This window comes from Alnus glutinosa, chromosome 7 (genome assembly GCF_958979055.1).
Source record: "Alnus glutinosa chromosome 7, dhAlnGlut1.1, whole genome shotgun sequence".
Lineage (NCBI taxonomy): Eukaryota > Viridiplantae > Streptophyta > Magnoliopsida > Fagales > Betulaceae > Alnus > Alnus glutinosa.
This window is the reverse complement of record NC_084892.1, coordinates 8080452-8105551: the sequence shown is the minus strand read 5'-3', so window position 1 is coordinate 8105551 and position 25100 is coordinate 8080452. Positions and strand designations below refer to the sequence as shown.

The window sequence follows — 25100 nt, the reverse complement described above, 5'->3', positions numbered from 1 at the left end:
TTAGAGCCTGAGAGTTAAGTCTAGCTTTGCCTCGGAAGTGATGATTTTGGTGCCATCTTCACCTCTTGTCCCCAGTGTCAACTCAAGGAACTTCATCGATTTTTCCTGATCATGTCTAGGCTTGACATAAGGATGATACTTGTCCTTCCCATTATAAGGAGCCCTCCCCAGGTTCCCATGATATCCATCCACTGGCGATCCATGCCCTGCAGGATTAGGACCGTGGTTTGAGCCGTGTTTAGCAATCGACAGCGAAAAATGTTCAAAGATATGATCGTTGCCATTGGGTGCGAGGATGATGTCTTTCACTCTTGCTACGTGTTGCTCAACGCAGAGCCTCCGCACCCCGTTTCGTTCTTTCCGGTGCGCGTTTTGGTGGCCTCCTAGGGCCTGCGCGGTCGGAAAAGCTTTGGAGCAGAGTGAACATACGAAAGGGTACTGCCTTGATGTAGTACTGGTTGAGCTTTCAGCAGAGTACTTGGCTTTTCCTAGCATGTCGATGACTTAATTATCAAGAAAATAAAATCACAGAGAGAGAGAGAGAGAGAGAGAGAGAGAGAGAGAGGATTGAAAGGAAGACCGGCCAGAAAGATCCAGAAAAAGAAAAATGGAAAGAGTGATTCATGAGGTGGTGGATATTGAAGCATGAAGAGGAAGTTATATATAGGAAAATATCGGATTAATTATTTAGATAAGTACTTACGGAGTGGGCTTTTTGGGTTAAAGGGAGAGAAATAGTTACCATTGGCACCCGGCCTGAGAGAAAAGCCTCAAATTGAAGATAAGTATTTACAACGTTTTGTAAGGTGCCTTGCATGTGTTAGATAAGTATTTAAAATAAATATATTAATTATTTTGAGTATTTCAAATAATTATGAAACCTATTTTGGATCTAAAAGTACTTTTATGTGCATTTAATTGAAAGGTTTATACATTTTAAAGTCAATTCAAAACTTTGGAATGAAAATCAAAAATTTTGAAGTGGAGGGAGAAAAGCTTGTCTCACATTCGCTAGATATATACAAAGACATCAACTTGTTTAAAATGAACCCTCCTCGCTTAACAATAATTTGAGTGAATGAAATTTGAATGATGGAGAAGAGAGCTAGCCGACAGTGTCACGCGACACGCGTCACATGCAAGGGCAAGAGTAAGGACAATATATGGGCTTTGGGTGCTATGAGGTGCACTTTGTATTTCGCACACCAAGAGCCTCGATAGAAAGCTCAGTCGACCGAGTGAACGCTTTCTAGTTGTTTAAAGGGTTTAATATATGATTTATGTGTCTATTAAATTGAATTTTGTGATTACAGTTTGTGACTACTGGATCAAACGATTTTGAACCCCCTTTTTTTTTTTTTTTTTTTTTTTTGATGTGTCAACGATTTTGGACAATTGAATGTGTTCAAAGTCATGACTATAATATGATCATTTGGTTGTAGCCGGGCAAAGACACGCAATCTCATAACTTTTCTTTTTTCTTCTACAAACTCTCTAGTTTTGTGCTATTTATCTCTTCAAAAGGTGTTGCTCTATAAAGTGATATTTTAGAGTAACATTTGGGCTTTATTGTATTCTAACAACTATTTTGTCAAATCTCTTAACACTTACAAATGGAAATTAGATATCTTCATTGGGATCCAGATCGAGCCTTCAAGTCCTAATTAATTTCTTTTTGCCTCCATATTTTTCCTATTTATTCCATAATATTTTCAACACCTTGTTGGCATACGGGTTCTAGCAAGCAAGTTTTCTGTTAAATGTATTGTATCTCTGTACGTTTGTTATTAATAGAAATCCATTTATCCAAAAGAAGAAGACGAGGGTAGGTTACTTTAGGGTTTGAGGACAAGGTGGCCGGGAGGTGAAATGAGACTTGTACAAACTGCATGCAGTGTCAAAGAGAAAAGCGGACACGTGGGGCTGACGGGTTAAAGACTAACCGGGGTTAGATAGAACTCTTCTTTGGAGGTACACAACATGTACAGTACGTGTACATGCAGGGCTTCGATCAGGTTAATGGTTTTAGTCAAAGTCTCAACGACATTCGTTTTTATGTTTAGGGCACTGATCGAGCACCAACCCCCATGGAGTTCAAAAGCTGGACACGTTAAAAAAGAAATTAATTAATTAAGCACGTGATTCTTCTTGCGTTGATTCCCCTTAATTAGAAAATTTCAGAAAGGATCGAATTTGGGCCTCACCGTACGTACCACAAGAAATTTATTGGGTTATAATTTCATGCATATATATATATATATATATATATACTTTATTAGACTAAACTTGGTCTTAATTTAAATAGACTTAAAAGATGAAATAAGATAACACCAAACTCAAATGAGATAATAGCAAATCATATCATGAAAAAGATAAAATTAATAATTCCTACTCCTACTTCATCTTCTAGTGATCATAAGCCTAATCAAGAAATTAATTAGTCTCCCACTGTTGGGCGGGCTATCGAAGAATGTAACTGATAAGTCTTGAATTACTGGATTCAATACCCCTTCATTTGCATTTGTTAAACCTAGTTTGTATTGTAAATATAATATTTTGTTGTAGTTTTGTGTTTTGTCATATTTTCAGGTTTTAGTTGAAATCTAATTCAAAACACTTGAATTAGACCTCAAAATACATCAAAGGTATTTTAGTCATTTCCAGAGATCGAGATTGCTCCTACCAATTGAAGATTCGGCCAAGGCAATTTGATCGATCGACTTTATAATCGATCGATCGAAGTTCATCAGTCGAAGAAAAATCGATCGAGCGAAACTAGATTGATCGAACCAGGACAGCACCGACTGCGATCGAGCGAAATGCGATCGATCGACTTTATAATCGATCGATCGAATTCTCCGTCTTCCAGAAGATCAGATATTTCAAGATTTTTTGAATTCTTTATGTAATTCAAATCAAAAGTTTGATTTTGTGGACAGAAATAGACGCCGACCACTCTGAATACTTGACTAGAATTAATTCTTGATGATCTTTTGTAAATCCAATTCTCTATAAATATGAGATTAGGGATTTAGGTTTAGACATACATCTTTTGGGGTTTTCGGATTTTCTCAGGTGTATCAACTTAATTTCTTGTATTTCTAGTTTACTTTGATGCTACTCTCTGGACCGAAATCCAGAGAGCTTGTTTCCTTTGTTGTTTTTCCTTTAAATTTCATGTTCTAGCTTAAGTTTATTTTATTTCCTTGTAATCCGAATTTCTTAAGTTTTAATATATTGTTTTAGTTCATTTTCTTCTTGTTTCTTTACTGTTTTTCATAGATTTCATGCTTAGATTAGATTTCATTATGCATAGCTAAAATAGTTCTTAAGGTTTGATCAAAATCCTCTCCAATAACCATGAAGTGTTATTGAAGTTCTTAGGATTTTTTAGATGTGTTTGATGATTGTGAAGGGCTAGAAGATCTCAAAACCCATGCTAAATGGTTTTGTATTCAATATTTCAATCTAATTATTTATGAAAAAGAGTTATGTTTGTCTATGAGTTTGCTTAGATTCATGAATAAAACCAATATTTTTGAAAGAGAATGATGTCTTATGCAATGATGCTTTTTGACATGATGTGTGTTTTCTTATTAGAGTCACCTTATAGGGTATGCTAGGGAGTATCGGTCATTTCATACCTTTGGTAGTGTAAAACGTCTTTCCATTGTAGTTTAATCTTTACATGGAATAGACCGGTGCAAAACTAGATATCTCATCATTGTGGCCTAATTAGAGTTTTCATGTATTGTGTATGCTTATTAGGATGTGTTATAGAGTAGTAAGCTAGGGAGCATCAATCACCCACACCTTTGGTAGTGTAATTGTTTTTTTTTTTTTTAATTATAGTTTAAGTCTTTACGTGGTAAGTGATTGATATGAAACTAGGTGCTCTAAAATTACGTCCTAACGAAAGTATTTTCATGTTGAGGTCGTTGTAATGGTTGACGCCCATTACGCGCTCATATCATGCACATTAGGAAGATCCATATAGACGTTAAGCATTTTATTGGTTGCGGAGTGGATAAGATTAATACCCTAAGTTTCCTTTAAGTTTGTTTTCAATTTCCGTTTTTCTTTACTTTACTTGTTGTATCTTCAATTCTACAACCTTTACTTTGTTTTTATTTTTAAGTTAAGTTAAATACACTCTTTAGATATCTTATTATGCAAAACACCCAACAATCTATGTGGTTCGATCACCCTTACTATAGTACAATCGATACGTACTATTGCGAAGTGGTTCAATATATAAATTTAAAATTCACGTAGCCGGTTAGTCGGCTACCAGTAACAAAGATTATATGTGCTAGAGAAATGAATCAAAATATGTTATAGTAGAGTTTTATCAAAGTGATCTACGTACCGTACCTCATGAGTCGTATAGGAACCAATTGTTATTTAGTAGATCTGCTGCAATATGAATTTTTACTATTACGTCATTCTAGTTATATAATTTCAATTTACTAAATATTATTTCTTCCCTTAGTACTAAGTAATGTTGTTTAGTATACTGTTATATGACTGCTATATAGCTTGATGATGTGGTCGGTAGTAAAAATTAACCTTTAGATCAACATTTGTAAAAAAAAAAAAAAAAAAGTCTAATTTTCACTGTGCACCACATCATCTCACTTGTATAACAATCGTATAACATTCTACTAAATAACATTACTCTTCATTAATTAAATGAAATGGTATATATATAGGATTACAGTTACTCATTGGAAATGGACTGGACCATTAGATCCGAGGTGGGATATTGGCGCATGATACCTGGAACGTCTTAATTGGTTAAACGTACAGCTGCAATTTTGTTGTAGTTTCCGTGTAAGAACTGACTTGTTTACGTAAAACATGCATGAACTTTGGGAATAAATTAGTACTGTTCTTCAAAGAAATATTTCCATGATTAATTAAGGCATAAATTGTCTTCTTCAAGTCATTTTTCTATCCGTGCCAAATGACAAAAAACAATTCCTCAAGTGATTTTTAATTTTTTATGGGTCAGCCCATGTACGTAGATCGAGCTCTCTCTCTCTCTCTCTCTCTCTCTCTCTTCATGCATGAATAGCCACGTAGTAGAGCACAGAAACCAAGTGTTAAATACTCTCAAGGGTTAGTCACCTCCACTCAAAATGTCTGGTTCTGTGATTCCACAACAAGAAAAGGCACCCTATTGGGCCGACTGAACTCAGAGAAAAAGTTAGCTTCAAAAGTTAGTCTACAGATCTGCTTGGATTTTCTCTCTTCAAACACGTACGTTGTAAACTTTGCAATAAGACTCCAAATTATGCCATAAATGCTTACAGCCTTATACGATAGGATACCATAAACCGTCTGCTGATAGTCTTCTTCTAGTTTTTTGTGTGTGATCGAAGGCCCGGCCAGCTCAGGAAGAAAAAGAACGACTATGCAACGACGACGTCATAACAATCCTTTTGTACGGATGGCTAGCTCTAGTTTGGCACATGTATTGCTATGAGATACGTGGGTTACACTCTCACAGAACATTTCTCGTTTGAATTATGCACGTGCTGAGGTTGCTTTGCTTTGGGCGGTCACCCCCTTACCAATGGGTTTATAGGAGAGAAAATTCGGTTACGATTATCAGTAACCGGCTGAAATCGGTAATTGTAATCGAGATAGCCGGTAACTGGTAATTGGGTAACCGGCCAACCGGTTCGGTAGGCTGGGCTCGATCTTAGGCAAGTAGAGTTGACATTAAATTTCAAGGTATCTAACAATGTGTATATTGTCTATGTAGTCACGTTATATAAAATTTAAAGAAATGTATAATAGATCGATCTCCTAGCAAACGTGCCTTTTGTAATCACTCCATAACTTTCTAAAAGTTGATTTTAACTGCTTAGCTTTGTCACATATTTAAAATGGTCATTCTGCATGTTTTCGGTCCTAGTTAATTTGTAGACATGGCTTCCGAGCATCCTATTGGGTGATATTAGTGATGAAGACCAGCATAGGTGAGGCGAAGGGGCCAATCGTTGAAGACAAATATGTGAGGCTGAGAATATTGGTGTCAAAGAAAGGGAGCTAAAAGTGGCTATTAGCAGCGACTTTGAGGTTGCTGCTAACAGCTCGATGCTAATGAGGCAATTTCTTGTAGTGATCGAGATATTCAAGGCAATGAGAGAGATATATAGAAGGTGCTAATTGTTGTGAGTGCACGTGTGAGTGCTGTATCGATCCCACGTTGAGAAAAAAAAAATTAATTAAAGAAAGTGAGTAGTTAATATGCATAAGTGAACCTAAGCCTATTAACTTAAGCTTTTGGGATAAAGTGGTATCGAAATATATATGTATATTAATGTACTCTTAGTAGTCTCCCTAAGTGATTCTCTCCCTAATAATTGGTATTAGAATTATGGTTAGCTTTCACTTAAAATGAGTGTCTTGGTCTTTGACAAGTTTTGTTTGGCTCCAATAAAAAGTGTTGATGGCTCTTGGAGCAAAGTTACGTTATGTGGCTAGCTAGCAATTAGTGCAACTCTTGTATGCGCAACAGTCTTGTATTTGTAAAATAACTCATACGCAAAGGGGAGTTAAGTCAATAATGTAGAAGAGACTCACACGTGATGTGAAAATTTATTGTGAGTACAGATGTGAGTGTTGTGTCTTACATTGAGAAAAACAAATAAAGTGAGTAATTAATGTACCTAAGTAGACCTAAACCCATAAACTTAAACTTTTGAACTAGATATCTAAATATGTATATTAGTATACTCTTTATGGACTTCCTAGATAATTCTCTCCTTAACGCTAACTTCGAAGGCAAGCCAAATAGATGCTGCGTTTCTTGGGTTGAAGGTGCTGCCAACATGAAATATTTTTTAAAAGTCATGGCCTAATAATGAGACATGTCAATGATGTGTGATTTTTAAATGATATGGACATTTTAATGTGACGGGATTTGATTCTTGTACAACACTAATACAACAACTGTACAACAACCCCTCACATGAGGGTGAGCCCCAGTATGTGAAACACACCCTCATGTGAGGGATTGTTGTACAGTTGTTGTATTAGTGTTGTAAATCTAACATTTTCCTAATGTGACATGACTCTCATCTGTAATGCCACATGTCATTATGTGATTGACCATGACGTAGATTCACATTAGCATTTAACGATTTTCATCGAACTATTGGACAATATGGATCATTCTAAACAATTTCCCAACTCCAAGATCTTCAAAATACTTTCTGAAATCCTAAGGACTAATTTAGTACAGCCACAAATCACATGAGCCAAGTAATTTTCTCGTTAAAGATCAAAAAGATATCAATAGTGCATGATACTCAAGTACAAAAAAATCGTAACGTCAAATTAAGAGTAGATTTTTTTTTCCTATGCTTCTGATGGATAATTTTAATAAAATTTCGCGACTATAATATTTTTAAAGAAATTTATAGACAATGAGAGAAGAATGACCTCAAAGAAAAAGTAGTGGAAATACTAGCTGAAAACCATGCCTTTAATTTTGAGTTAATAAATGTTTAGTTCAGCACTTATAAGTTAATGGTGATATAGAGGTTGAAGAGTAGGGAGCTGATGCTTTGCTTTTTGCACAACAAGTGCTGCACCTACACATTACCATGATATAGATCTTGCCATTTTATCCACGCAACCTAATTAAGAGAAGGGGTGGCAAGTCTAATGGAAGAAAGGCGTAATGTTACCACTTAGTTTGACAACCCCAAAAAGTATCTTTTTAAGTTTTACAACCACCCTCTCTCCCCCACCCCCACAACCACCACCCCTCGCTTCTCTCTCTACTTTTCTTGTGAGAAAAGCTTTCATTATTTCTCAGTAAGAAAAACCCCATTCTCTCCCTGTGAGAGCTCACAGCACCTCCTTTGCAAGCTCCCCTGTCCACCGACCCTTTCCCTCTAAGATCGAGTAAAACCCCACGCCCAACCCTTAAAAGACAGATTTGGAATTCTCAAACCCAAATTAGTCATTCACCTTCAAACCCACTGCCTGTGGGCTTCACGCGCCTCCCTACCGTCACCCCACCCCACCTCACCGAAACTGCAAATCAATGGCTTTTTTGTTAATTTATGTTGCCTATAGTCTCCAATGTTATATAAGTGCCCCTCATTTTGCTATGAAGACAACATACATGGATGTCTTTTAAGCTTCGTAGTAGGCACCCTTCCTGTGGGACATTGCTAAAAAGATCCTTGTCAACTGCTCCATATCTGTACGTAAATCACAGTGCATTCTCTCTTACCGCAGCCTCCAAGACCTCTTGTTGATGTTGCGAGTGTCATCCCACGCAAGCTCCCTCATGGTCTGCATAAAAAACCATTATTCACTCTTTGTGGTCTTGTCCGGCAGCAGAAGATGTTTGGGGAGATCATTTTTCTTGTTTTAAAAAATGTAGCTCTTTACAGAATAGTTTTATGCATCTATTAGATTATTGCTTTCGAAATTATGATAAGGAAAAGGTGGAGCTACTGCTTGTGGTTGCAAGGAATATTTGGTTAAGAAGAAATTCTCTTTCTTTTTGAAGGGTGCTTTCTTTCTCCACGAAGAATCTGGGAGGAGTCCATCTCTTTTTTAAAAGATTTCAGAATGTGCAGTCAGGGAGAGGAGAATGATGCTAGGGCTAATAGTGAAGTGGTCCCTTCTATCCCTGAGGTTTGGTGTCCGTGTCCCCCTCCTACTTCCTATTTCAAAATTAATTAGGATGCTTCAGTTGATTCACGGAGAAATTGTATTGGCCTTGGCTTAGTGGCAAGAAACAGTAGGGGAGAGTGTGTTGGTGCAAAATGTGTTTGCCTTTTTGTGAAAGGTAATTCCAGAATTGCTGAATCTCTTGCTGCCCTTCATGCTGTATTTTTTAGCAAATTTTTGAAGTTGAGGGATGTTATTTTTGAAGGAGACTCGATCTTCTCAGGTAGTGGCAGAAATAAATTCCTCTCCCCCTCATCTGTCTATAGCTGGACATATCACAGAAAGTATTTTACAGGAACTCAAAGATCTTCGATCTTCCTCCTTTGTTCATGTTAGAAGAGCTTCAAATGCAGTGGCTCATGTTTTGGCCAGGGAAGCTATGTTGAAAAATCTAAATGTCTGCTGGAGATCAGATTTTCCTTCTTGTATTCAAGATCTTATTGTTAGGGAGAAGTCTTTTCCCTAGATCCTTTGTTGGGATCATGATGTATTTGGTAGTCTTTGCAATGAAGATTTGTTTCTTCTTTGTTTCAAAAAAATAAAAAAACCATTATTCAGGACAACCATTTTCTTGGCTTTCAATCCAATAATTAATGGACCTGGTTATTTTGTGGCTCATTTCCAGTAATTTGTTTTGGTTTTTCTCAAGCACTGATGTCCCTCTTCTAATCAGTTTCCTGTTTTAATGAAATTTAATCTTAACTATAATTTATAATTAAAAAAAAAACCCACATATAAAAGTAGGCAAATCCGAGCCATTTCACCCATGAATTTAATGAGAGATGCAATCTATAACTCCAACCAAGAGGAATAGGATACTCTCCATTTCATTAAATGAAGTGAAGACTATCTATTTGCAATGAAATGTTAGAATTTGAAGTTGATGCATCTAAGTTCTAACAGTATATATGAAGTCAATGTTGACACATATTTTAAAATTTTAAATAATGTGAAATCATGTACACCATTAGATGCATTGACTTTAAATCTCGACCATAAAATGGATAGTATCCATTTCATTTGAAATTGAGAGAATCCTATTCCAAACCAAGAAGCCTTGGTTTCTCTGATAATAATTACACATTATCACCTAAACGTCCCCAAGGAAAACTATTTTAAACTATCAATTGAAACAAGCACGCAAGAATGCCAGTGAAATATAGTAAAACTATTTATCTTTCCTAATTTATTTAGAATATAAAGTACGATACGAGTATAATCTTCAAATGGAATTTAAACAACAAAAGATCAGTGTTTTGTGTGCAGGCTTGGACCTCTAAAAGTATAATGGACAAGAGAAATAGGCAGCAAAGTTACTCTAAAAATCAAGAACCTTGTAACTACACATTGATATGTCACCCAGAAATCACATAGCAGACAATGAGGGGAAAAAATGCTCAGGTACCTTGAAATAGTAGGCATCAACAAGAAAGGAAAACAGGGCATTGAATTCTTCTATAAATCTCAGAAAAAGAAAAAACGAACAACAAGAACAATTAACATTATAAAACAATGGAACACAACAAGAAAAAGAGTGCTCCCCTAATTCAAGGGCAAGCACACCTTTTACTTAATTATAGACATACCTCCCTTCCTCAGATAAGCTAATAAAAGTTGTTATTGCGTAATTAGGAGCCTAAATCTCCATTAGAGAAATGCTACACACTCTCCCACTCCCATACTCTTTGATGTAACAATGAAAATCACCACGTCAGGGAGTGTACACTTGAGAGTGTGGAAGTGAGAGTGTGTAGTATTTCTCTTTCCATTAACATCCTTTTTCATAAAGCAAATCCAGTTGTATCAGGTGAGCATGGATGTCATCCATATCTACAGATACCATTAATAAATGAAAAAAGAGTTTGTCAATTTACTTTAAGATACTTTCTCTTTCAGATTACATAGTGCACTCTCTTTAGAAATGGTTAAGAAGACACCATGCCTTTATTCACATACTCCACTTTCACAAGTGATTCCTAAATTGACTGCATTAACACATAGTATTACACCCCACACACGTATCCAAGTGCAACCTCACAAATGCCAGACACACCCCCCAACTTAGGCAGAGTTGAAACACACTGTGCGTGCAAACAAAACAGGGTATTCATAATCACAACTTTCACCGGTAATGCTTTCAGGTTCCTCAAAAATCAATATACATGACTAATTTGAGGGAATGTTAAAGTGTAGCATCTGACAGCAAAAGTCAATAAACACATATTCAATAATATCATTTCCTGAATATTTGAATAGTTTATGTGCAGAAAACACTATGCAACAGCATCCATGAGCAAAGGCAACAATCAAATATCTCCCTAACAATTTCAAACTACTATAAAATAGCATGCTCATCGAGTGCAGAATATTACATTAAAGATAACACCTTAAATATAAGGGGTTGAATGAAACCATGTTAAGAAAATGAAGTTTGACAAATATTTCACAATCAGTATGAACTTCAAGTCTTAAACTTCAGGTCATTACCCAGTAGGGGCGGAACTAGAATTTTAGATGTGGGGGGACGAAATATAAAAAATAAAAAATAAAATTGAAAAAAGTAAAAGAGGGTAAAAGATTGATTTTAAAAGAATTATAGGGGTACTTTAAAAATAAAATAAAATTGGGAAACGTTTTGAAGCCTCCCCAAGCTCCTTAGTAGTTCCGCCCCTATTACCCAGTAGCTCCGCCCCTACCCTTCAACATGTTTGCATGAAGTGGCTGCTCTCAAGACTCAAACCCGCAAACTCGGTACCCTTCAGGACAAATAAATCCAATCTTACAAAAGATCAGATGGATTAGACCCTGATGTAGAAAGTTTTAAGGGCCAGATTATTAATAAAGCCCATAACTCTCACTCTTGGCAGAACTTAACCACAGTAATCAATTATTAATGTAATATAACGAGATAACAAAAGCCAAAAAAGTTAAGGGGAGAAAAAAAAAAAAAAAAAAAAAAAAAAAAAAAGGAAAATTATTTCAATAATTTGAGTATGGCTAGATTCTTCACTGAATAATGTCAAATAGTTTCTTCAACAAACTGCTTTGAAACTCACGTTAACGAGATTATCATAAATTATATGCTTACACATCCAGGACCCTAGGTTTCTCTGCCACAACAGCCACCGCATTATATTATAATGAAACAGCAGTAATCCAGCTTAGATACTACATTTCCAGATTTGCCTGATTAAAACCAAATCAATAGCTAAAAACAAGATTAGGAAATGGCATATCTGAGACAGCAATCATTTCAGAAAAAATCTGAACCAATTCAAGAATTCATCTCAATCACTTATCCTACTTCTCCTTAGAGAATTAGTCAAATTATAACTTCGTAAATATCGAAATTATAACAAAGTCAGTTCCATATGATCTAAAAAAACAAAAACCATAACCTAAATTGAAAAAAGCAAAAAAAAGGAAGAGTAGCGTTTAGCGTTGAACCAGATCAAGATCAATTGGTTTTGGGATCTGGCATGGGGAAGAGGCCAGAGCTGGCGCCACGTGGTGGAGCAAACCCTAGGAACTTCTGCAGATTGGTGCGGATGCTGATGGAGCAGAGGAAGTAGAGGAACGCCATGGAGCAATCGGTCGGATCGTCGCCTTGCAGGCCTCTGTGGCTCATCTTCATGACGATCCCGAAGGGCCTGAAAGGCAATTTGGCCACGACCTTGCCTTCGAAGAGCGAGTTGAGGAGGCCGAAGACGACGAAGAGGACGAGCGCGACCACGGCGCCAGACTTAAACTTGAAGAGCGAGAGGTCGCGGCTCGACTCCTTGAGACTGCTCTCGACGCGGTCCATCTTCTTGGTTTTGGACTTCTTGGCGAGCTTGGCGGGGGAGGACTCGGTCTTCATGGTCTCCAGCTTCTTGGCAGCCTTGTCGATGGAGGACCGAAGAGACTTGTAGGAGGTGGTGCGGTAGATGAGGAGCCAGGAAATGGCCTCGCAGACTACCGCAGTGCAGAACGAGATGCTCAAGACGGTTAGGCCGTCGGAGTATTTGAAGGAGGAGAAGAGCTGCGGGGTGGCCATGGGGGAATGGGCACCCGTGTTTGGGAGGGGGGAAACGGCGAGAAAGTGGGAGTGTTTTCTCGTCGAAGTTTCGAGGGGGTATGACCTGAGTTTTGTTGTATTGAACGAAACTCACGAAAGTTTGGTTGGCTTGTCATCTATTTTTCTTTCTCGGGTTAAATACAATTTAGCCACCTAACTAACCGTTATTTTCAGAAAGAGAAATACTTTGTTGAACACTCTCATCCCATTCCTATTCCATTCTTGTCTACATGGACCAATAATGTTGTTAAAAAAATGAGAAATGATCCCTACACTCATTTCTCACAACAACTTCACAACAAGCTGACGTGGTTGGTAATATTTTATTATTTTTTTACAAACAAAACAAAAAAATAATAAAATATTACCAACCACGTCAGCTTGTTGTGGAGCTATTGTGAGAAATGAGTGTATGAATCATTTCTCTAAAAGAATAGGGTCCCACTACACTCTCTCCATTATTTCTCACATTATTGGTCCACGTAGGCAAGGGTAGGATAGGAGTGGGATGAGAGTGTACAACTATGGTGCGTTTGGGTGTTGAATACGAATATTATTCGAATACATTGCGCGAATTACGAGGTTTGACTTTGTGAGATAAAATTTGAAAAAAATTGAAAAAGTTAAATAAAATATGATTTATTTTTGAAAAAAGTTGAATATTATTCAACTTTATTCAACTTTTTATACGAAGGAACCAATAGGGTAAAGTATTAACATGCTATAACTAGTTAGTTAATAAACTATTAAACTAACATATTAAGGGTGTGTTTGAGATTGCGATTTCGTAGACAAAAAGTGTAATTTTAAACCAAATCGCAGAAAATGAACCATTTGAGAATTGCGATTTAAAAATGCAGAAAACTACTTTTTCAAATTGCAGGCAATGAGATGCTTTTTTGAAAACGCAGAATTTTAAAAAGTTAACCTGCGATTTTAAATGTCAAACTGCATTTTTAAAAATCATTTTTTCAAATCGCTATTTTTAAATTGCACTTTTTAAAATCGCAAACTCAAACGAACCCTAAGTAGTTAATTATTATACACTAACTAAATAAGTATATACTAAGTAATCAAATGAGGCTTAAGTCTTTTTTGTTTCAGATAATGGCCGGGTCTTCAACGCTGAAATTCGAGTGTGGTAATTGTTCAAACAACGTTATTTGGATATCTAATGCAATTAAGGATTTTATGACAAAACCTAGAAGTGTCTTTTGGCTGTTCAGAGAGAAATTTGAATGAATCTTTGGTGGTGGATGTGTTGTAGGGGCGGAGCTACCAAGGGCCTTGGGGCCTGACCCTCCACACCCTCCCTCCCAAGTCTCAAGGTTTTTCCAACTAAAAAAAAAAATTAAATTTTTGCCCTTAATTTTTTATTTTTTTTAGTTTTACCACCCAAATTTCAAATGCCCTAAAGTGTTGAGTCTTGCACAAATTCTGAATTGGGTCAAGTTTTTCAAACGGGCAAGGTGGCAAATTGGGTACAGCCACAACAAAGCTGTGAGAAGTGCATTAATGTTAAGAGGGATTGGGGTGTGATGATAGTGAGGGAGTACCAGAACAATTTTTTCGAGAAATTAAGGATGAGGAAGTGGTTTGGAAGTTGAATCTGTGTGTCATTCTCTCTTTATATTATTATCAATTTCTATATTTAATCATCTGTTTTTGTGGTGCTAGAAATTTTGCAAGAGCATATAATGTTATTCGTGAAATGTGAATATAAGGGATTTATAGCAGATATTTCTATTACTTATTGTAAAGTGATTGGTTAATTTGGTTTTTTGTGCAATGCCTAGCCTCCAATTAAGGTAGAAAAATGCATTTTTATATATTATTTGAAGAAATTAACGAAGAGGAATGGTGCTGTTCTTTATGTCAATACATATACGATTTTAATTTATAGTTTATGTAATGTAAAGCTGGTCTTATGTATTGCATGAACACGCTCGCAACAGGTTTAATTAAAGAGAAATGCTATATATTGATTACTCGACAAGTATTTGCATTTAGTATATCAAAGCTGATGTAGCGTGGTCTACCATAGCAGAAAATCAATTTCCATCTATCAAATACTATGAGGAATCGGACCATGCGACATCAGCTTTAGTGAACGAAGTGCAGATACTTGTCGAATATATAGCATTTCTCTTAATTAAATTGTCGACATCAGCTGTTGGCTAGAATACAATTATACGAAGATGAAATTATCATAAACTATCATATGGTATGTTGTTCTTTTTTCTTTTTCTTTTTTTCCTAAATATGGTATGTTGTTCGCTTATACATATTGATAACAACCTTTTTTAAAAAAAAATAAAAATAAAAAATAAAAAAAAAATAAGATTCTCTGCCACTACGGGACAGGAAAGCTGAACAGCGTTAAAACCAGGAGCCAACTAGGAAAGGGTCTGTTTGGACCGTTTGGTTATAATTATTAAAAAAAAAAAAGTTTCCGATTTAACTCACACAAAAGCTGTGCATTTTTAAGTATTATTTATTTTAAAAATGATATTAAAAATTGTCTTTTCAAATCACAGCCAAACACATACTACGGTTAAAGATACAGGCGCGAACTGACAGGTGGTGAGTGGTGACGACGACGCCTCCTCGACATGTACAAAATTTTCTCTCTCGTTGCTCGCTCAAAAAGACAGTCTCTCATGTGCACAAATCCCTTTATTTGGTTTTTTGAGGAAACAAAAAGACAGAGATTGTGATCGATCAGAATAAAATAAGCACAAGCAGTTTATGATTTGGGTTTCAAAAAACACGGTGGTTCATGCATAAAAAAGAAAGAAAGCATGCAATGCTTCAGCTTGTCAGCTGTCTGTTCAATTTTAGGCATCGCTGGTGGCCGGGGTGGTACGTAGTTTTGGCCGTTAGATTGAAGCTGGCTGTTAGCCTCATCTTCTACCGTTCTGGTTTCATGGGTTTGTTGTTTTAGGATCATAAATTAGTTGTTTTTGTATTTTTAAACATTCCAAGTCTTATTATTGCTGAGTGGATGGAAGGTGGTTTCGATCACGCAAGAAAGCCATTGTTGGCAAGTGAAGGTGAAAAGGCCAGCCAGAATGGCAGACTGCGAAATGGCAACACGTTTACTGCTCTCAGAAGTGCTTTCTTCTCCAAATTGCCCGATAAGCTTCGCTCTGGGCTCGATCCCGAGGTCCCTTTTCGTTTAGACCTTTCTAAAGCCACTGGCTTGGTAAAAGGTACACCTAATTAAGAATCTTTGAACTTTATTTATAGTCCAAGTTTTATATATATATATATATATATATATATATCATTGTTTTTAATCCCGCACCGGCACCGGCAACGGCACCGCCACCGCCACCTTTTTCTTTGTACTTTTACAAGCTGAGAAACTTACTTAACTATGTCAGTATGTCTTAGATAAATTAGCGGAACTGTACCATTGCAGTCAAAGCGGTTTGCTTATTGAAATGGTTCAGATCGACAAGTTCTTTTCAAATTTTTCTTGTCATTGTTATGATTCTTTCTTTTCTTTTCTTCTTAGGAGAGAAGGATTACTACGAAAAACAGTTTGCCACCCTAAGGTCTTTTGAGGAAGTTGACTCTCTAGACTCACCCAATGTTATCGATGAACAGCAAGATCATGAACAACAAGCTCAACATGAGAGAGCCATCAAAATTTCCAACTGGGCAAATGTTTTTTTGCTTGCTTTCAAGGTTATCTCCTCTACATTTTTTTTTCTAATTCTGAAAATTTAATGCATGGTTTAGCAGGTTTTATTAAATCTTTTTCCTTACATAGCATTTTGACCTGCATATTTTAGTCTTAATAGAAGGTATTTAGAATAGGGTCATTTTGAAAACTTGACTTTATTACATGTAATTGTTGTTGTGAGTGCACTTGTGAGGTGTCTCACATTACTAAGATGTAAGAAGAGTAAGTGATTTGTATAGCATAGTTAGGCCCAAATTCATAGACTTAAAGCTTTTGACTTATTACTTATAAGGTATCTAAGCATGTTATATTATAAACTCACTAAAAATGACTTTCCTGGGTATTTCCCCAAGGACCCCAACAATTGTCACCTTGAGATACGGGGATCGATGGGCTTGAGCAAAAGAGGATGAACTTGTACGTGGTCTAAATGAGAGTTGATTGTTGCAGTAGATGCCGCTTCATATAACCTCTCTTAATTTTTCTTCTTCTTACTTACAGCATTTGCATGCATGCATGCTTATGATTGAAATGAATAGATCATTTTGCGTTGCAGATATATGCTACAATGAAGAGTGGATCCTTAGCTATTGCAGCATCAACACTAGATTCATTGCTAGATCTGATGACTGGTGCTATACTCTGGTTCACACATTTGTCAATGAAAACTATAAATATTTACAAGTATCCAATTGGAAAGTTGAGAATGCAACCAGTAGGCATTATCATCTTTGCTGCTGTCATGGCTACTCTTGGTATGTTGTTATGCTGTGAGTTGACTTTTAATTGTTGAGGAAGAAGTTACTATACTAATTAACTGACTGTGCGTCACTTTTTTCCTTCCTGAATCTCAAATCTTCTCTAGATTTGATTTATGCCTTATGTTGGATATGCTTATCCAGCATTAATTAAAAAATTTTCACTATCTAAAAGCTAGCTAGGTACTTGCAGTTAATGGCAAATTTATTTAAGGGCGATTTTGATAGTTCTCATTCAAGAATGTTTAGAGATGTCTTTCACTATGATTATCCATGGATGGATCAAACCTAGAATAAGGACACTGAAATGCATTGTTGAAATGCTCCATACATAAAGCTTTGGACAGAGGTTTCAAGGTCTTTCAAAACATGTAATTTCTCCTTTTGTTGTAATTGGTTCAGTCAATATTTCTTGATTTTTTTTTTTTCATTAATTCTGATCAAGTTCTAATGTTAGCATACAAAAGATAGTATTTGGGATAGATCATGAGCTAATGACTACATTTACAAATTACAATGACACTATAGCCCCTCCCATGCATGCAGGCTTCCAAGTGCTTGTCCAGGCTGTAGAACAACTGATCAAAGACAAACCTTCTGAGAAGATGACTTCGGAGCAATTGGTCTGGTTGTATGCAATCATGCTGACAGCTACTGGAGTAAAACTTGCCCTTTGGTTTTACTGTAGAAGCTCAGGAAACAAAATTGTCCGCGCCTATGCAATGGTTTGAATCCTAGCTAAATACGACTTTTTGCTTATAGGAATTTATATATATGCTTTATCCATGCATGATATTGACTTGCTTGATCTAATAATGATTCCCAGGATCATTATTTTGATGTCGTGACAAATATAGTTGGTTTGGTTGCTGCTGTTCTTGGAGATAAATTCTATTGGTGGATTGATCCAGTTGGTGCAATCATCCTTGCACTATACACAATTTTAAATTGGTCCGGAACTGTACAGGAGAATGCAGGTTCTCCTCTCTCTCTCTCTCTCTCTCTCTCTCTCTTTCCTTGCTTTGTGAGGAAATTAGAATGATGGTTAAGTGATTAATGTGACGAACCATATTGCCTGGGTATGAGAATGATGATGTGCTTATATGTATATTCGCACTATTCTTAACACAATATGTTTTAAAGCCGTGATAACCATGAACCTATTAGAACTCTGCAATTAAACGTGCTTATGCGATAATATAGCACCAGGATACGTGACCCCTTGATGAAAAATTTGGTTCGAAGGTGCTAAAAGTAGACAATATTGTGTCGTTGGGAGTGAGTCGTTATAATTAACTTCATAATTTCCAATGATCAACTTAAGCTTTTAGGACAAAGTAATTTATCTTACTACTATAATGAGTTTTTCAAATTAAGTAATAAGATCCATCATTTCCTATCAATTTCGGATATTGAGACTAGTGATAATTTATCATCAATGAAAGAACTAAAAAGAAATTGTGATTCAGAGATATAACTCCTAACTAATGCTTCTATATATATATATATATATATATACTGGTTTCTTCTTCATGTAGTTTCCCTGGTTGGACAATCTGCTCCTCCTGAAGTCTTGCAGAAACTCACATACCTGGTCCTAAGGCACCACCCTCAAATCAAACGTGTTGACACAGTCCGTGCCTACACCTTTGGAGTTCTTTATTTTGTCGAGGTTAGTTGACTAATCTATCTCAGAAGTGTTGAAAGCCACTACTCAACACCACAGCTTTGTGTTTCTTGTTACTTCTTATAGGCTCCAAAAAAGTATTTCAAGAACAAACTAAGCTAAGGATCCTCCAGTGAATTAATTAACTAATGTTTCCCCCTTACAAAATTAGGTTGACATTGAACTGCCAGAGGATTTGCCATTGAAAGAAGCCCATACAATTGGAGAATCACTGCAGATAAAGATTGAGGAGCTCCCTGAAGTTGAACGGGCGTTTGTTCATCTAGATTTTGAGTGTGAACACAAACCAGAGCACTCTGTTCTTCACAGGCTCCCAAGCAGCCAGTCTTCTTGAGTTTGAGTTTCCATCATGCTATGCTTTGTAATTTTAGGCCAAGAGATTACCCTTGCATGTGCCTGAATTATGCTATCAGGACTTACAATGAAGAACTCTGATTTCCCAATAAATCCAACATAAATTTTTCTTTGGATCAAGTAAAAGCAAAAGTCCGGTCTGTAAATTTTTCAACTTAATTTAAAGAAAAACTTTGTCCAAATCATAATAGGTGCGGAGAGTTCAAGAGTAGAGTGAAAGATAAATGTTAAGTAAGAAAGCTTACTCTCGTGTGATTTGATTGGTGAGGAGTGTTACATATGCTCTCAAAGTGTTTACTACCGACGCAATAATGAAAATTTCCTTTAGATAATAACAAATAGAGATATTATAACATTTAATGATAATTTCATTACTACGTGAACACTTGAACATGTATAGTGTTTCTCTTTAAAATTAGAGGTCGTGGACCCATATAGCTAGGTCTCTCCTATATTTGGTTTCAGTTAGGACTTAGGAGTGTCAACCTCCAGCAATCTCCTCTTATCTTCTCTTTATTATTATATTTTTTTTTTTTGTCTTTATTAAGTAATTCTAAACGTCATACCCATATTTCTATTCTGTCATTATAAAAATGATATGATTTTTAAAATTATCATTTAATTTATAATATATCACTATTAAATTTTAATTAAATTGTGATTTTAAAAATTCAATCAATTTTAGAGGGACATGAGTATGGCGTATAAAATTATTCCTGTGTTTTTTTTTTTTCAAAAAAGAAAATGATCGAAAAAAAAAGGACTGGAAAGAAGCCACTGTTAAGTGGGCCAAGGCCCATAATCAGAGCTTCATTTTAGTGACGGCAAAGTGTGTCTCACCGATCCGGATCCTCTCCAGTTCAGGAGCCGATTAATTGGCTTGGACCTCTTTAAAGAGGTCCAAAGCCAAAAATAAGCCAGGTGGCTCAAGGAAAAAAAAAAAAAAACCGACGTGAGTGGCACCAGACTCTGAATAATCCCAATGCAGCTTCTCCTCAGCTCAACCCACCTTCTTCCCTATCGAATTTTCTGCTCTGCTTTCAACTCAATCACTCGTAAAAAAAAGGGTTCTTGACATCACATCTTTCAGATTGAAATTTTCAATTCCATTTGCAGCCAACCCAATGACCCATTTGTCCATTTTTTTTTGCAAATTGAGCTGGTGTTTAATCTTTTGTTTCTGTTTTGTTTGTAATAGATTAACAGCCATGAAATTCCCATTTCTCAACCAAATACCACACTCAAATTTCACTCTCATTTCCATTTCATAGCCTACTTTTTTTTGTCTGTATTTCCACTCCAAGATCTGTTGCCCCCAACTTGAGCTGCTGCTCAGTCGAGAAATTAATCTTGAAAATCCACTGAGCTAAACCCACGTTTGCATTCTACTCTCTTTTCCATTTCATCGTGCAAGTCCTCACCCTGATCCATATTCGCCTCGTCCTCTCTCTTCCGATGTCCAAAGTTCTTGAAAGCGAAGATGAATCTGACCCACACAACCCATTGCTTGTGGCCGTCTCTAGCGAAGCCCGTCAGCCGGTCCGGCGATTTCATTGCACCAATGAAGCGGTCGGTCCGCCCTCTGTTCAGCATTCTTCTGCTCACCGTATTCGCCGTCACCGTCACCTTCCCTTCCCCTCAAACAAGCCAGTGTCTCTTTCCCTTGCCACTCACGCCGGTTCCACCTCTCACCCGCTCTTCCAAGACCCGGAACCCACTCCTGACCGGGCCAGAGATCGCCGCCGAGCGGTCCGATTGGCGTGGGAGAAGCTGCTTCGCTGGTCCCGCTCTTGGCGCTCCAAGGCCAAGACCGATGTTCTTGAGCGTACTAACAAGGTCTACAAAATGGGTTTAAGTTTGGTTTTTTTTTTCGCTCTTGAGCCACGTGGCTTATTTTTGGCCTTGGATCTCTTTAAAGAGATCCAAGCCATCAACCGGTTCCAAATGAAATGGAGAGGATCCTTTTCCATGTCTCCCTCTCATCTGAACCGATAGTGTGGGAAATAGCTTTGCGAAGTTTAGGAGGCCCTTAATTTGCTGCGCTCAAGGTTCGCATTTCTCTTTTGGTTCCCTCTATGACAAGTTCAGTTGCATGTTGATGTTAACTTGCCGTGACCCATCTCTTATTTCTATGGTTTTACCAACATGTGAATCTCTGTTGGGATGAAGCTATGATTGTTTTTCATGAAAGCCTGTCTTTTTGAGTTTCATCTAAGGGTTTCTTTTCTGGGTCATCTCTCTTGCATAAATGGTCTCGCTTAGTGAACTAACAATTTGTTCAGACACGGACGCACGCAAAAGGGAATGTAACTTTTTATATATATATATATATTTTTTTTTGTTTGTTACTGATGAACTTTACTGAATTAGTCCATCAAGTTGTATTAGAACCAAATGGGTCTAAGCTACTCCATATGGATTTGTAGAATTACACTGTAATCAGCTTATTTTGTCTCACCCATATGGGTATGCAGATAAGATACACGGTGTCTTAAAGGAGTTTTAGAAAAGTGGCGTTTGCTAGATTGTGGGAGTCCATCCACTTTGTCAGTCTTGGTGTAATGGACTGCCATTGTTTTCCTAATTAATGTTGCAGAATGTCAATCTCCAAAACTTGATAATTCTTTCTTTGATTTTATTTTTCTGTCGTATGAAATTGTGGATTGTGTAATTTGTAGATGGACGATTGAAGGCTAAAATAGCTGATGGCTTATAATTGCAACTAGCCTTTGTTGATTTGTATAATAAAATTTAGTTGAAATCATCTTTTACTTTCGAAAAGATATAATCACCACTACACATTCCATTTAGCGGTCTGAACTATTAAAGTTGTTTTTATTGCGATTAGGATTTTTGTTCACCTTGGCACTTTAATCATTTGGCCTTGTTACCTTTTTCTCGACAGGGGCATAGAACAAGAAGGGATATGGCTGATCTGCAAGAGTAAGTCGAAGAGAGTTGGATGGTAGATTAAATAGAAGAGCCTTGAAAGATTAGCCGTGACGCCTTTGGGTTTATTTCTCATTATCAAATAGGCACATAGTGCTGAAATTGACTGTCTTAGACCAGGAGTATCCCCAGAAGGGAATACTTAGATTTTCTTCCATGAATTCTCTTTTTTCACCTACTTCTCTCCTTCCATCACCTAGATGGCGGTTCACACCACATCATCAAGGACAACCACAAAAATTATGGTCAGACTTTCACCATTATCTTGGTCGCCGCCCCTTTTCGCCTTCTCTCTCATTGCCATTCATTTCCCATCGTTCTTTACGTGCTCCTAAGTTATCCATTGGTGCTACAACTCCCCCAAATGAAGGAGCAGTATCTGTAATCAACATCGAAGACTTTGTTGAAAAAGATTGGTCATTTCTTGATTCAGATAATTTCATTTCCGGAGATGAGCTTAACACAAAGATTGACCGCATTATTTCTGCAGGAGAGATTGAAAAAACTTCTAAGGTTTTGGTTTCACTTGGTTCTGAAGGATTTGTAGATCGGTTGGTTGATTCATCACCATGCAATCTTTTGCTTGTCGTCCATGATTCAATTTTTGTGTTAGCTTGCATCAAAGAAAAATATGACACGGTTAAATGTTGGCAAGGAGAACTTATATGTGTACCAGAGAAGTGGGCACCACTAGATGTTGTGTTCCTCTATTTTCTGCCTGCTTTGCCCTTCAAGCTTGACCAGGTTTTGGGAGCACTTGCAAAACGTTGTCTGCCAGGTGATTTTTTAGTAGATATTTTTGTGGGCATTAAACTCCTTGATTTCTTTCTTGAATTATGGAATTCTCCCCTATCTAAGTCATGCAAGTAAAGAGATCTATTCATTGAAAAGAAAAAGAACAAACGAATTACTATTAACTATTCATCTGATTGTATGCTTAACTCAACCCCAGTTAAGTGTTAGTTGGTATGTTGAATACCTTAAACCTTGAAATATTAACTGTAAATAACAATTTTGTATCTTATATCCCGATTCTTTGCTTAACTTTCATAATATCAACTCTGTGCTTGTAGTATGAATGTTACTTCAAATTGCTCTGCTTTGATATGAAATAGCTTTTGTAGTAAATATGATGAGAAGATGTGGATGAAGCTGTATCTTAGCATAATTTTGTCTGTATATTAAAAGAATATCAGAATCCTTATATGGATCTTGCTTCCTTCTTGCGGTTCTGAGTTCTTCCTGTTGCTTGTACAGGTGCAAGAGTGGTTATTAGCCATCCCCAAGGAAGGGAAGCCTTAAAGCAGCAGCGACAACAGTATCCGGATGTAATAATATCTGATTTGCCTGATAAGATGACTTTACAGAAAGTTACAGCTGACCATTCCTTTGAGATGGTTGAATTTGTAGATGAGCCTGAGTTTTATCTTGCTGTTTTGAAGTACTCTTAGGCAAGGAATTGCTAACAGATTTTTGCCTAAACCAAACTTGATTTCATTTTGTCATGGGAACAGTTTCAACGTGACAATATCATATGGAATAGTTGTGTATTTGATCTAGTACTACAGATTCACACCATTGCTTATTTATTATGTTCACTTATCTTATGTTCTATATGGCTAATTGTTTCTGGCCACGTACCTGCGCCTACACTGCAAGCTTTTTGGTGAACACAATTCCTGTAATTCCATGGTGTGAGGAAATCATTATAAGTGAGCAAAGGTAGCAGTTAGGGTCGTTTGAGGTTGGGAAATGGGAACTACATTCTATTCAGAAGTAAACCTGTTCTACTATTTCATTTTTCTCAATGTTCAAGGTGAAAATCCCAGGTCAAGCTCTAGAAAAAAAAAAGGGCTGGTACAAGTTGGCCCATGTAATTTATGTAATTACTAAGTTTAAACTGAGTCTAAGCTATCCAAAGTATTGATGCCCTCCTTTTTTGAAATGTCCTGTGAGTGTAATGTTATACACCATATTTTTATTTTACTTTATTAACGTGGCTTTGTTAATCAGTTTTTTTTTTTTTAAAAATAATAATGGTTGATTGGCACTAATACATTAACAAAGTGAGATAGAAGTGTGGTGTATATCATTTTTCGTTAAAGAATGTTGAGCTTACAAAGTTGACGATTATAACGAATTTAGCAATGGAACACATGTCGTTTCGTCGGGTTGATAGTCACGTAAATATAATGATGGCGTTCTCTTATTCTAATTTATATTGCTCATTTTGTTTCAAAATAAAATGTCTTGATTCTAAATAATACTATTTTTTAAAAAAAAAAAAAAAAATCTATAAACTTTCTAAAATACCCCTAGTATTAGAGGTTGGGTATGAGTTTTAATAATGAATCTTGTTTGGTTTTTTGAAACTATTAGGATAATTTTTTAAAAAATATAAAAATAAAAGATACCATCCCATCGCAACATAAGAGGAAGTGGAATTCGGACTAGGCATTGAGCATTGAGCAAAGAGAACAAACATTTTGACCACTCATTCAATTGGCCATCATCGATCAATGGTGTGCTTGAGGGAACACAAAATGGGTTTAACTGCTTGCCAATGAATGGTCATAGACTCGTAAGGCGGTGCATAAACAGGTACTTTGTTTTTTTTGAAAGGCAACAAGTCCCTTGTTGACAGCAAAGACAATGTCTTTTTGTTTTGTGTACTATATGTCGTTTGTCTAACAAATTTCAAATGAATAATGCTATTTAGTACATTTCTATCTTTTAAAAAAATATAAATAAATACAAATTTAATTTTATTTTTTTTTTTTAAAAAAAAAAATGGAAAAGTCTAGCGCAAAGGAGGAGGAAAGAAGAAAGCGGAAAAGCCGAGTCCCAATGATGCTTGCGTGAGAGGCGCGCTTGGGAGTCGAAAAAAAAATCCAATTCAGT

The 25100-nt window shown here is 36.5% G+C and overlaps 4 protein-coding genes across 5 annotated transcripts; 2 read left to right on the top strand and 2 right to left on the bottom strand.

The window, feature by feature from the left end:
• LOC133873206 (zinc finger protein GIS-like) lies at positions 1–495 on the bottom strand. Its single transcript, XM_062310937.1, has one exon. The coding sequence runs from the start codon at positions 493–495 to the stop codon at positions 1–3; it is 495 nt and encodes a 164-aa protein (XP_062166921.1).
• A 7666-nt stretch (positions 496–8161) lies between these two features.
• On the bottom strand, positions 8162–12880 carry LOC133872968 (uncharacterized). Its single transcript, XM_062310666.1, has 2 exons — positions 12151–12880; positions 8162–8319 (listed from the first exon to the last, which is right to left on the bottom strand). Exon 1 carries the CDS (start codon positions 12737–12739, stop codon positions 12161–12163), a length of 579 nt encoding a protein of 192 aa, XP_062166650.1. The 5' UTR covers positions 12740–12880; the 3' UTR covers positions 8162–8319; positions 12151–12160.
• A 2455-nt stretch (positions 12881–15335) lies between these two features.
• LOC133873544 (metal tolerance protein 4-like) lies at positions 15336–19398 on the top strand. 2 transcript variants are annotated; one of them, XM_062311261.1, is made up of 7 exons: positions 15336–15972; positions 16281–16453; positions 17008–17206; positions 17738–17934; positions 18036–18186; positions 18748–18881; positions 19048–19398. In XM_062311261.1, the coding sequence occupies exons 1-7, from the start codon at positions 15765–15767 to the stop codon at positions 19228–19230; spliced, it is 1245 nt and encodes a 414-aa protein (XP_062167245.1). In that variant the 5' UTR covers positions 15336–15764; the 3' UTR covers positions 19231–19398. The 2 variants fall into 2 exon arrangements, with proteins under 2 accessions (XP_062167245.1, XP_062167246.1); XM_062311262.1 differs by having other exon boundaries at positions 15339–15972; positions 17756–17934.
• A 1256-nt stretch (positions 19399–20654) lies between these two features.
• On the top strand, positions 20655–23777 carry LOC133872190 (uncharacterized). The gene is made up of 3 exons (XM_062309633.1): positions 20655–21298; positions 22156–22977; positions 23457–23777. Exons 2-3 carry the CDS (start codon positions 22356–22358, stop codon positions 23648–23650), a joined length of 816 nt encoding a protein of 271 aa, XP_062165617.1. The 5' UTR covers positions 20655–21298; positions 22156–22355; the 3' UTR covers positions 23651–23777.
• Positions 23778–25100: the final 1323 nt, after the last annotated feature.